This window comes from Salvia splendens, chromosome 21, assembly GCF_004379255.2.
Source record: "Salvia splendens isolate huo1 chromosome 21, SspV2, whole genome shotgun sequence".
Lineage (NCBI taxonomy): Eukaryota > Viridiplantae > Streptophyta > Magnoliopsida > Lamiales > Lamiaceae > Salvia > Salvia splendens.
Window position 1 is genome coordinate 9,600,017 of NC_056052.1, and position 12,354 is coordinate 9,612,370.

Genomic DNA, 12,354 nt, shown 5'->3' on the forward strand with positions numbered 1-12,354 from the left:
TGCCTTCGTCGTTACATGCCCCCAGTTTGATATGAATTTATATGCACAAGTTTGGTATGCAATGAATTGAGTAAATGCATACCAAATGATGTGAAACAAATAAGCCCAATTTTCCCATTTGATAATAATGGAATTTATCGTGTTCGCTTAATATCAAAACCTTGTGCTTTAATATACCATCAAGTTTTGGATGGTTTCCAGGTAGGCTGGATAGATAAATTTTGGGCGACATGTCACACGAGTTGAGATACCAGATACACTTCTACTCGGCCAGGTAGAAGTGCACCACAATTCTAGCCAGTCGGGTCAATTCGAAGATTCAATCCAGTGGCTTCTACCGACCCAGCAGAAGCAAGCCATTACTCTATCCTGTCGTGTCAACTCCTGCGATTTCAGTTTCAAGATCCTATTTTTATGCCATTTCTAGCCCGAGTAAATAGAAGAAATAGGGCAGCCCCCATTTCTCATCAGTCAAAAATACATAAAATGAGGCTGTCACCACCAAAACATTCTCAATGAAAAATGATACGGAAAAGGGAGAGCGCCATAATAATTAAACAACTTCCATTACAAAGTCCAATCCTCATATCACATTTACAAGCTAAAAAAACCCAAGAAAAGACAGAAAAAAAGAGCAAATCATGAAAATAAAGCAAATAAAGATTGGTGTTTAGGACTTTGCTCAACCCCAGTTAGCAGCACTATCTACTCTAGGCATGCTAGTGTTAACCTTAGAATATGCATCAACTGCAAAATAGGCACCACACAATGCTCCTTCACTATCAACTCTAGGCATTGCTTTCATCTTCTTCATTGGGTGCTCAAAGCTCATCAGCCCCTTCTCACTATGATACATACACCCTGCTGGGAATGGTCCAAATGATTTCCCACAGCTTGCCTTCACATGCTTCACATTGTCTGAGATCATCACAGATCCATCTGCAGCTATGCCCCAATACAGTTTCACCGATTCATCACCACCACCCTGCAAAAAAACATACAATTTGAGAACATATTCAACCTCCCAAAAGAAGAAAATGTATTCAATTATGATGAGTTTCACTCACATTGGCAGCAAACACAACTCCAGCCTTGTGATCGTAGACCACGAACCCGAAATCGCCCTCGAGATCCTTGAGAACTCGGTGGGCCGGGATGGGGCTTCGGTCCCTGAGGGTGCAGTAGGCCTCTATAACAAGCATGGCCTCATTGCTAACCTTTGACAGCCCATATTGCTTGTTGAGTGTGCACAAATTGTTCAAACTTCCAAGGAAAATGCAGTACACATCATTCAAACTGCAAAACAACCTGAAACAAAAAAGAAAGTCCGAATCTTGGATTAACATATTATCCAAAACCACAATTGGGGAAATACACCAATGCAGTATCTTCTTTTAGTTATAAGAGCATTTCCAACCATTTACACTAAATTCAAACTAATTTTAGTGTAAATGTCACATTAAATATAATTTTACTCCAATCAATTTATATTAATCTCAAACTTAAAAGAATATTCTCTATATTATACTCCCTCGGTTCCAAGAAAGATGACCCATTCCTTGCGCGGCACAGGAACCAAAAAGAGAAGTAGGTCATCTTCAGTGGGACAGAAGAAATACCTTTTTATTCACAAAATTTGAAAAAAAATTCATTTTTATATAGTGTAAACCTAAATGGAGTATAGGTTATTTTTTTTACTCAAAAACAAAAAAAAATGGGATTGATTTTGGAATACCATTTGAGCTAATTGTCTATCCATTTTAGATTTTAGTATACTATTGGAGATGATCTAAGTCCAACACCAAAATAACACTAAACCCATCTCCAAAGCTAGTAGCATCAATCCAAATTATATTTGTATGCCCTAGTTCTGTTTTGCAAACAAATTCCCAATTTTTTAAAATGGCATTTAAATTAAATGATGATCTGCATAATGGCGAAAAAAAACAAAATGCTACTCAAGATGAGAACTTTAATATCATTTGGATTTGATCCAATTATCACAGAAACAGAGCAATCAAAAAAAAAAGATTGAATCAAGATTTGACCTTTGTTGAGAGAGGAACTGGCGTTGAGGTGAGGCATAGGCCAAGAAACCCTTGTCTGCAAACTCAAGGGAGAAGCCATTGGTGGGATTTGAAGCTAAGAAATCCTTGAGAGTCTCGTGTGGGCTCTTGGAAGCCGTGGCTGAGCTTGAAGCTGGACTGTACAGCTCCTGTGGGGGGTTCACCACACCATTCTTGAATACACCTAACATTTTTCTCACTTTCTTTTCTAAATAAACAAATCTTGAAATTAAGACGGGATAAACGTAGAAATGGATAATGAATGATTTGAGATGGAGTGATATTTATAGAGGTGGTCATCGTGGTGGCAGGACAGAAATAGGTGGCCATCTTATCCAAACAAATTTTATAATCTTTGAAATGAGGAAAGAAGAAATCTGGTAGGAAAAAGAAACGGATAAACGATTCTTTTGGAGAAAATAATAGAGATTCATTTATTTATATAAAAACGATTTCTTTTTCAATCCAAAAAAACTATCTGGAATTTTTGGATAGAGTTAAAACGGATTCTTTTTCAATCTAAAAAACTATCTCAATAAAGTATTAATGAGAAGCGAAAAGATAAATGTACATAATAATATGACTATGTTTTGGTGAACATTCTAAAATGAAACTATAATTTTGTTTGTATTTTCATGAAGGTTTTTGTTTTGAGAGTATTAATATATGAAATTCTGCGTTATGAAATGAGGTTGCGTTTAATGGTATATCATGTGTCGTTTTATATGAGTCAAGCTTATCCAAATCGCGGGTGATGTGACGTGATTTCTAGTCAGCAAGGATGTCGGTTGTAATGACACTTTATTTCCATTGATCACGATGCCACGTCATAGTTATTCAGTTTTACCCCTTTTTTTATTCTCATTGTGAAAGGATAAGATTTTCCACACCCATAGCCCTAGGATTTCTCTTGCACATTTTCAATATTAAAATTTTCATTTTTTAATTATCAATTTATTTATATAATAAAAATAAATAACAATGCAAGAACAACCACAGTCCATAACAGAATTCCACTTCAAAAGCTTTAGAAACAGCTGGGTATATCTGGTAGAAGCAGAAACCATATCCTTTGTAATTTCCTGTATCTCTATCTTTGACAATATCAAATCCAGATGTTCAATATAATTTGTTGACTAAATCAACGAGTTGGATATTATCAATACCATTCAAACAAAAGATTGTGGGCTAACATACGGAACAATTCTACTTTTCTTCTATAGAATTAATGGAATTCCATTTTAATGAAGGAGATTAGATTTATTCCGATTGGGGGAGTGACGCACAAGGGTTATGCGTCGTTATTATTGAACGACGCACAACCCTTATGCGTCGTTGGTTAATTATGCGTCGTTAAAAGACGCATAAGGGTTATGCGTCTTACCCTAATGACGCATAACCCTTATGCATCACACTGGTAAGCATTCCCGCCTGTCACCCGGGTGACCTGGGTTCGATCCCCGGCAACGGCCCATTTTTTTAAGTGATTAGTATTTGATAAAAATCAGTTATTCTAAACATTTGTTTTTGGCAAATAGATATTACTCTTATAAAAGAATTAATTAAAGAAGTTAAGAATAAATGTCCAATCTAATTGGTCCCCCAAAACGAATACATGTACATTGACAAATTAATTTATACTTCTATTATCTATGACCACTGTTTATTTTATTTTATATATTAAGTTTATTTTTGAATATCTTAAAAATTACTAATGTTTATGCCGTTAATGGTATAATAACATAAAAATCAAAACTTTATTCACTTATAGATTACGCTTATATAAAATACATGGCATAATATTATATACTATTAATTAAATAATTCAAGTCTTTATGTTATAAGAAAATAAAATAATGCTTATTATAAAATAATTTCCAAAAGTCCTTGCTGCAATATTGATTAATGAATGTTCTACCCACTATTATAAGAAAATAAAATAATGCTTATTATAATAGCGGTGACTATACTCTAATAAATAATAGTAATAATAATAGTAAAAATGCGCCGTTGCCAGGGATCAAACCCGGGTCACCCGGGTGACAGGCGGGAATGCTTACCAGTGTGACGCATAAGGGTTATGCGTCATTAGGGTAAGACGCATAATGCTTATGCGTCTTTGAACGACGCATAATCCTTATGCGTCGTTAACCAACGACGCATAAGGGTTGTGCGTCGTTCAATAATAACGACGCATAACCCTTGTGCGTTACTCCCCCAATCGGAATAAATCTAATCTCCTTCATTAAAATGGAATTCCATTAATTCTCTAGAACAAAAGTAGAATTGTTCCGCTAACATACCCAAAACTCTCTAACAACTCTTTCATTTAACAACTCTTTAGAATACCCACAACCATGCTCTTGCCAGCGAGCACGGTTATGGGCCCGGCCCCACTTTTTCTGCCTACTCTCTGGCAAGAGCACATCACTCACAACTGTGCTCTTACGCAAGGACGAACACAATTCAATTTAAAATTCAATTAAACAAAAACATTTCCATAATATTAAAATTCATTAAAAAACCTAAATAATATTACAAATGACAAATAAAATAATAATGACATAATTAAAATCCTAAAAATTAAAAATTACACAATTAACATATTAAAAATAAAAAAAACCACTACTCGTTGTCGAATTTCGCCCACATGTGTTTGATTAGGTCTTCTTATAGCTCAATGTGGGTTCGGGTATCGCGCATTGTGTGCCTTGTCTCGATCCTCTGGCCCACCGTCGTATGCACACCTCGGCGTGGGGGAGACCTCGTCGTAGAAGCTAGCCGCCCTCGGTCCTTCGTCGGCTATGATCATGTTGTGTAAGATAATACACGTGTACATGATGCCGGTGATATTATTCACGTACCAGAGCCGAGCCGGGGCCTTCACAATGTTGAATCGGGCTTGAAGGACCCCAAAGGCTCTTTCGACGTCTTTCCGCGCGGACTCTTGACGCTGCGCAAAAAGAACCCGTCTCGGGTCGTGCGGGTTGCTGAGCGTCTTCACGAAAGTCGACCACCTTGGGTAGATACCATCGGCGAGATAGTAACCCATGTGGTATGTATTTCCGTTGATGGTGAAGTCGATCGCCGGTGCTACACCATTCATCACATCATTGAAGAGTGGTGAAGAATAAAGCATGTTCAAGTCATTGTTGGATCCGGCAACGCCGAAATATGCATGCCAAATCCATAGGCGGTAGTCGGCGACCGTCTCAAGGATAAGTGTTGGGCCGCCGCCTTTGTGACCGCTTAGGTGTTGCCCCCTCCAAGCAGTCGGGTAGTTCTTCTACCTCCAATGCATGCAGTCAATGCTGCTAAGCATTCCAGGAAAGCCATGGACTGATTCGTGAAGACGAAGCAACCGTTGACAATCATCGATGGTGGGTACCCGAAGGAATTCATCACCGAAAGCTGAACGAACGCCATCGCAAAAATTTTTTTGACAAAGGATTCCAGTCGACTCACCGATATGCAAATACTCGTCGAAGAGGTAGGCCGTTTGCCCAGTAGCGAGTTGTCGGATGGCACACGTACACTTCTGCAACGGCGTGATACTTTGCCGGACGGCTGCATCTGGACCTGCTTGGAAGAATTCAACACATGCGGACAATGTGTTGACAATTCGCATAAACAAGCACTTTGACATGCGAAAACGGCGCCTGAAGTAATCTGCCGGAAACCGCGGCTGGTCGGCAAAGTAATCGGCAACGAGCCTTTCGTGGGCTCCCTCCCGGTCACGATGGATGTAGCGGTGAGTTGATCTAGTTCGTTGAGGAGGAGGAGCGGGGGTATTCGCCGCGACATATGCTTCGTAAGCGGCACGATGTTGTTCGTAGTATTCTTGTTCTTCGCGCTCCGCTTCCGCCATAAGATGGGTGAAATCCATTTGAGGTTTTGAGTGAGAGATGAAGGTGTAGATAGCATGTATGAGAATTATGAATGAGAGATGATTTGATGTGATAAATGGATGATGAATGTGTGTGATGATTTTGGGGGAAAAAAAAATCAAAAAATTCAGAAAAACGGGCAAAAAAACGGCCATATTTTTGGGATTCGGAAAATATTTTTTTATTTTTTTTTATCGATTTTTAAAATTAAATACCGAATTAAAAGAAAAGTATTCAAAGACCGTTGCCCAATCGCGTACCGCCACGTCACCTGCTCGCTGGCACGGACATGCTCGATGCATCGAGCAACGCCGTGCCAGCGGCGCGAGCGCAATAACGGACGACCTCCTCCGTGCCGCTGCCACGGACGGACGGACGGTGTCCGTCCACTGTTACAGATGCTTTTGAACTTGTCTTAAAAACTTCAAATGACCACAGACCAGGACCAGCAGTGTTCCCACCAATTGCATTCATAACATGGCTGAAAAAGGCCAAATAGTTTGCATAAATTGAAGGAAATCAGTAACAAACTTTCACAAAATGATGTACCTAGCACATGTTGAACAAACAAAGTATTAATTGGGCACTTTTCAAGATTTTGTAAAATTTCCCATCATAGCATTAGATGGGAACGTAATAATGGGTAAATAAGAGGGCAATACAAATTCCAAAGATGCAGTTGTATCTTTGGAATTTAGTGAAATACCATAATAAAATATAGATGTATCTAGGACATGACAATACAATAAAATATCAAGCACCACCAAGTTACCTGCTAAGTCATAACTTTGATTAACCAAATAATAAACAGAAACGTTCAATAGGTAAGTGACTCATTTCTTTTTCGACACGAGATTTTATATAATGTTATTTTATAAGTTAAATGGAGAGAATAAAGTAAAAGAGAGGAAAAAAGTAGAGAGAGTGGTGTTTACATTTTTAGAAATGTTCATTTAGAGTTGGACATTCCGAAAAAAAAATGTGTCACTTAGAATGGAATGGAGGTAAGTACTATTTATACATAATAAAGTTATCAATATTCTTGAAATAATACTGTGATGAGATCCCATTTCAAAACAATATAATCCATATAAGGTTTTCATATTCGTTTTAAAAAATCAATTAGCTTAAAAAGAAATCATCACATATTAGTACAGCGTTACTTTGCATGTTATATTGCTGAAAATGTGCGTTCAATTATTTCCAAAGAAAAGGAGAATTTGCAATTTGTTCATAGAGTTCAAGTCTACCAAATAACAACAATTCAATTTGTTTGGTAGCCTAGATAAGACCAAAATATATGAGTCATATGGATTATTTGGCTGTTTGGTAGATAAAATAAGGCCATGTTAGGTCATCAAAGGCCATCTCAACCCGGAGTGAATTCGTTCAAAATGATACTCCCTCCGTCCCGTATTAATTGTCACACTTACTTTTCTGCACTTGTTTTGTAAAAATGATAATAAATAGTTAAAGTCGAGAATTAGTAAAATAAGAGAGAATAAGGTAGAGAAATGTTTCTTTATATTATTCTCTCTCTTATTTTACTATTTTTCCACTTTAACTATTTATTATCATTTTTATAAAACAAGTGCAGAAACGCAAGTGTAACAGTTAATGCGGGACGAAGGGAGTAGATTATTTAACAGCCCAAAAGAGTGAGATAATCCTTATCTTAAAGCCCATCTTAATTAATTATCTTGTGCTAATTTAAAATCCCTACCAAACATGCACGAAGACGAAAAGATCCTGCTACTGGAGCATCGAAACTCAAAATTCTACAACCCACTTATTAGGATAATCTGCCAGTAAATTTTTAAATGTTCACTCAATTCAAATTTGCATATCAACTTTAAAATCAACTACGTGTAAATATTGATCTAATTTGTTCTAATTTTGCAACAAATTAAAACTATTGGTTTGTTATGAATTTGCAATCAATCAAGATATTGACAATTGTCGGAAAGAAATCAATCAAGGATCAATTAGGCACCAAGAATTGATATGCACACATTAATGATAATTCATACTAGGGCAAATCCTTATCATGTATAGAAAATCTCGTTTGTGTATTTAGGCAGCCTCCTTTCTCCATTGTAATAGAACCGATTTATATGAATAAAAGAACTAGCCTTGAACATGGCATCAGAGCATGCTTTTCGATCCAAATTGGTGAACTCAGAATTTGATTCATCACAGTTCAATACCCTCCTCAAGCCTCTGACCAAAAACAGGGCAGAATCCATCCATACCTACACAAAATGTCAGACAACGAAGAAGAGAAATCATACGCAGAAGATCCGAGATTAAGGATGAGTAAACAAGTTACTCTAGCGGTCAAACTCAATGGCAATAACTACCCTCTATGGCACAAGCTGATGAAGATTGCCATTGGAGGAAGACGAGCGAATCGGCACATCACAGGAGTACCACAACCACCAGAACCGGGAACAAAGGGCTATACCGAATGGGAAGAAACCGACATGATCGTATTCTCATGGATAGTCGACAATATAGAAACATATATTGTCATGGATTTCGCGCACCACCAAACCACACAAGCTCTATGGGAGAGTTTGTTCGTCACATTCGCAAGCACCTCCGATCCATACCTGCTGTACGATTTTGAGGAAAAGGCGAGTAAAATAGTGCAAGTAGAACAAGGACTCGAGACTTACTGGCGACGTCTCCACGGAATTTGGATAGAGATAGATCGATGCGAAAATCGCCACAATTAACATATTAAAAATAAAAAAAACCACTACTCGTTGTCAAATTTCGCCCACATGTGTTTGATTAGGTCTTCTTATAGCTCAATGTGGGTTCGGGTATCGCGCATTGTGTGCCTTGTCTCGATCCTCTGGCCCACCGTCGTATGCACACCTCGGCGTGGGGGAGACCTCACGGTTGAGCTTCCGGCTTCATCCTCGTCGTAGAAGCTAGCCGCCCTCGGTCCTTCGTCGGCTATGATCATGTTGTGTAAGATAATACACGTGTGCATGATGTCGGTGATATTATTCACGTACCAGAGCCGAGCCGGGGCCTTCACAATGTTGAATCAGGCTTGAAGGACCCCAAAGGCTCTTTCGACGTCTTTCCGCGCGGACTCTTGACGCTGCGCAAAAAGAACCCGTCTCGGGTCGTGCGGGTTGCTGAGCGTCTTCACAAAAGTCGACCACCTTGGGTAGATACCATCAGCGAGATAGTAACCCATGTGGTATGTATTTCCGTTGATGGTGAAGTCGATCGCCGGTGCTACACCATTCATCACATCATTGAAGAGTGGTGAAGAATAAAGCACGTTCAAGTCGTTGTTGGATCCGGCAACGCCGAAATATGCATGCCAAATCCATAGGCGGTAGTCGGCGACCGTCTCAAGGATAAGTGTTGGGCCGCCGCCTTTGTGACCGCTTAGGTGTTGCCCCCACCAAGCAGTCGGGTAGTTCTTCCACCTCCAATGCATGCAGTCAATGCTGCTAAGCATTCCAGGAAAGCCATGGACTGATTCGTGAAGACGAAGCAACCGTTGACAATCATCGATGGTGGGTACCCGAAGGAATTCATCACCGAAAGCTGAACGAACGCCATCGCAAAAAATTTTTTGACAAAGGATTCCAGTCGACTCACCGATATGCAAATACTCGCCGAAGAGGTAGGCCGTTTGCCCAGTAGCGAGTTGTCGGATGGCTCACGTACACTTCTGCAACGGCGTGATACTTTGCCGGCCGGCTGCATCTGGACCTGCTTGGAAGAATTCAACACATGCGGACAATGTGTTGACAATTCGCATAAACAAGCACTTTGACATGCGAAAACGGCGCCTGAAGTAATCTGCCGGAAACCGCGGCTGGTCGGCAAAGTAATCGGCAACGAGCCTTTCGTGGGCTCCCTCCCGGTCACGATGGATGTAGCGGTGAGTTGATCTAGTTCGTTGAGGAGGAGGAGCGGGGGTATTCGCCGCGACATATGCTTCGTAAGCGGCACGATGTTGTTCGTAGTATTCTTGTTCTTCGCGCTCCGCTTCCGCCATAAGATGGGTGAAATCCATTTGAGGTTTTGAGTGAGAGATGAAGGTGTAGATAGCATGTATGAGAATTATGAATGAGAGATGATTTGATGTGATAAATGGATGATGAATGTGTGTGATGATTTTGGGGGAAAAAAAAAATCAAAAAATTCAGAAAAACGGGCAAAAAAACGGCCATATTTTTGGGATTCGGAAAATATTTTTTTATTTTTTTTTATCGATTTTTAAAATTAAATACCGAATTAAAAGAAAAGTATTCAAAGACCGTTGCCCAATCGCGTGCCGCCACGTCACCTGCTCGCTGGCACGGACATGCTCGATGCATCGAGCAACGCCGTGCCAGCGGCGCGAGCGCAGCAACGGACGACCTCCTCCGTGCCGCTGCCACGGACGGACGGACGGTGTCCGTCCACTGTTACAGATGCTTTTGAACTTGTCTTAAAAACTTCAAATGACCACAGACCAGGACCAGCAGTGTTCCCACCAATTGCATTCATAACATGGCTGAAAAAGGCCAAATAGTTTGCATAAATTGAAGGAAATCAGTAACAAACTTTCACAAAATGATGTACCTAGCACATGTTGAACAAACAAAGTATTAATTGGGCACTTTTCAAGATTTTGTAAAATTTCCCATCATAGCATTAGATGGGAACGTAATAATGGGTAAATAAGAGGGCAATACAAATTCCAAAGATGCAGTTGTATCTTTGGAATTTAGTGAAATACCATAATAAAATATAGATGTATCTAGGACATGACAATACAATAAAATATCAAGCACCACCAAGTTACCTGCTAAGTCATAACTTTGATTAACCAAATAATAAACAGAAACGTTCAATAGGTAAGTGACTCATTTCTTTTTCGACACGAGATTTTATATAATGTTATTTTATAAGTTAAATGGAGAGAATAAAGTAAAAGAGAGGAAAAAAGTAGAGAGAGTGGTGTTTCCATTTTTAGAAATGTTCATTTAGAGTTGGACATTCCGAAAAAAAAATGTGTCACTTAGAATGGAATGGAGGTAAGTACTATTTATACATAATAAAGTTATCAATATTCTTGAAATAATACTGTGATGAGATCCCATTTCAAAACAATATAATCCATATAAGGTTTTCATATTCGTTTTAAAAAATCAATTAGCTTAAAAAGAAATCATCACATATTAGTACAGCGTTACTTTGCATGTTATATTGCTGAAAATGTGCGTTCAATTATTTCCAAAGAAAAGGAGAATTTGCAATTTGTTCATAGAGTTCAAGTCTACCAAATAACAACAATTCAATTTGTTTGGTAGCCTAGATAAGACCAAAATATATGAGTCATATGGATTATTTGGCTGTTTGGTAGATAAAATAAGGCCATGTTAGGTCATCAAAGGCCATCTCAACCCGGAGTGAATTCGTTCAAAATGATACTCCCTCCGTCCCGTATTAATTGTCACACTTACTTTTCTGCACTTGTTTTGTAAAAATGATAATAAATAGTTAAAGTCGAGAATTAGTAAAATAAGAGAGAATAAGGTAGAGAAATGTTTCTTTATATTATTCTCTCTCTTATTTTACTATTTTTCCACTTTAACTATTTATTATCATTTTTATAAAACAAGTGCAGAAACGCAAGTGTAACAGTTAATGCGGGACGAAGGGAGTAGATTATTTAACAGCCCAAAAGAGTGAGATAATCCTTATCTTAAAGCCCATCTTAATTAATTATCTTGTGCTAATTTAAAATCCCTACCAAACATGCACGAAGACGAAAAGATCCTGCTACTGGAGCATCGAAACTCAAAATTCTACAACCCACTTATTAGGATAATCTGCCAGTAAATTTTTAAATGTTCACTCAATTCAAATTTGCATATCAACTTTAAAATCAACTACGTGTAAATATTGATCTAATTTGTTCTAATTTTGCAACAAATTAAAACTATTGGTTTGTTATGAATTTGCAATCAATCAAGATATTGACAATTGTCGGAAAGAAATCAATCAAGGATCAATTAGGCACCAAGAATTGATATGCACACATTAATGATAATTCATACTAGGGCAAATCCTTATCATGTATAGAAAATCTCGTTTGTGTATTTAGGCAGCCTCCTTTCTCCATTGTAATAGAACCGATTTATATGAATAAAAGAACTAGCCTTGAACATGGCATCAGAGCATGCTTTTCGATCCAAATTGGTGAACTCAGAATTTGATTCATCACAGTTCAATACCCTCCTCAAGCCTCTGACCAAAAACAGGGCAGAATCCATCCATACCTACACAAAATGTCAGACAACGAAGAAGAGAAATCATACGCAGAAGATCCGAGATTAAGGATGAGTAAACAAGTTACTCTAGCGGTCAAACTCAATGGC

The 12,354-nt window shown here is 38.5% G+C and overlaps 1 protein-coding gene across 1 annotated transcript; it reads right to left on the bottom strand.

The window, feature by feature from the left end:
- Positions 1-547: 547 nt before the first annotated feature.
- LOC121785205 (stem-specific protein TSJT1-like) lies at positions 548-2,353 on the bottom strand. The gene is made up of 3 exons (XM_042183589.1): positions 2,049-2,353; positions 1,068-1,308; positions 548-985 (listed from the first exon to the last, which is right to left on the bottom strand). The coding sequence occupies exons 1-3, from the start codon at positions 2,255-2,257 to the stop codon at positions 683-685; spliced, it is 753 nt and encodes a 250-aa protein (XP_042039523.1). The 5' UTR covers positions 2,258-2,353; the 3' UTR covers positions 548-682.
- Positions 2,354-12,354: the final 10,001 nt, after the last annotated feature.

Coding starts and splice junctions, on each gene's coding strand:
- LOC121785205 (XM_042183589.1), bottom strand. CDS start 2,257: ATGTTAGGTGTATTCAAGAATGGTGTGGTGAACCCCCCACAGGAGCTG. Junction 1,309..2,048: donor CAGTTCCTCTCTCAACAAAG/GTCAAATCTTGA, acceptor TTTTTGTTTCAG/GTTGTTTTGCAGTTTGAATG. Junction 986..1,067: donor GAGTTGTGTTTGCTGCCAAT/GTGAGTGAAACT, acceptor GTTTTTTTGCAG/GGTGGTGGTGATGAATCGGT.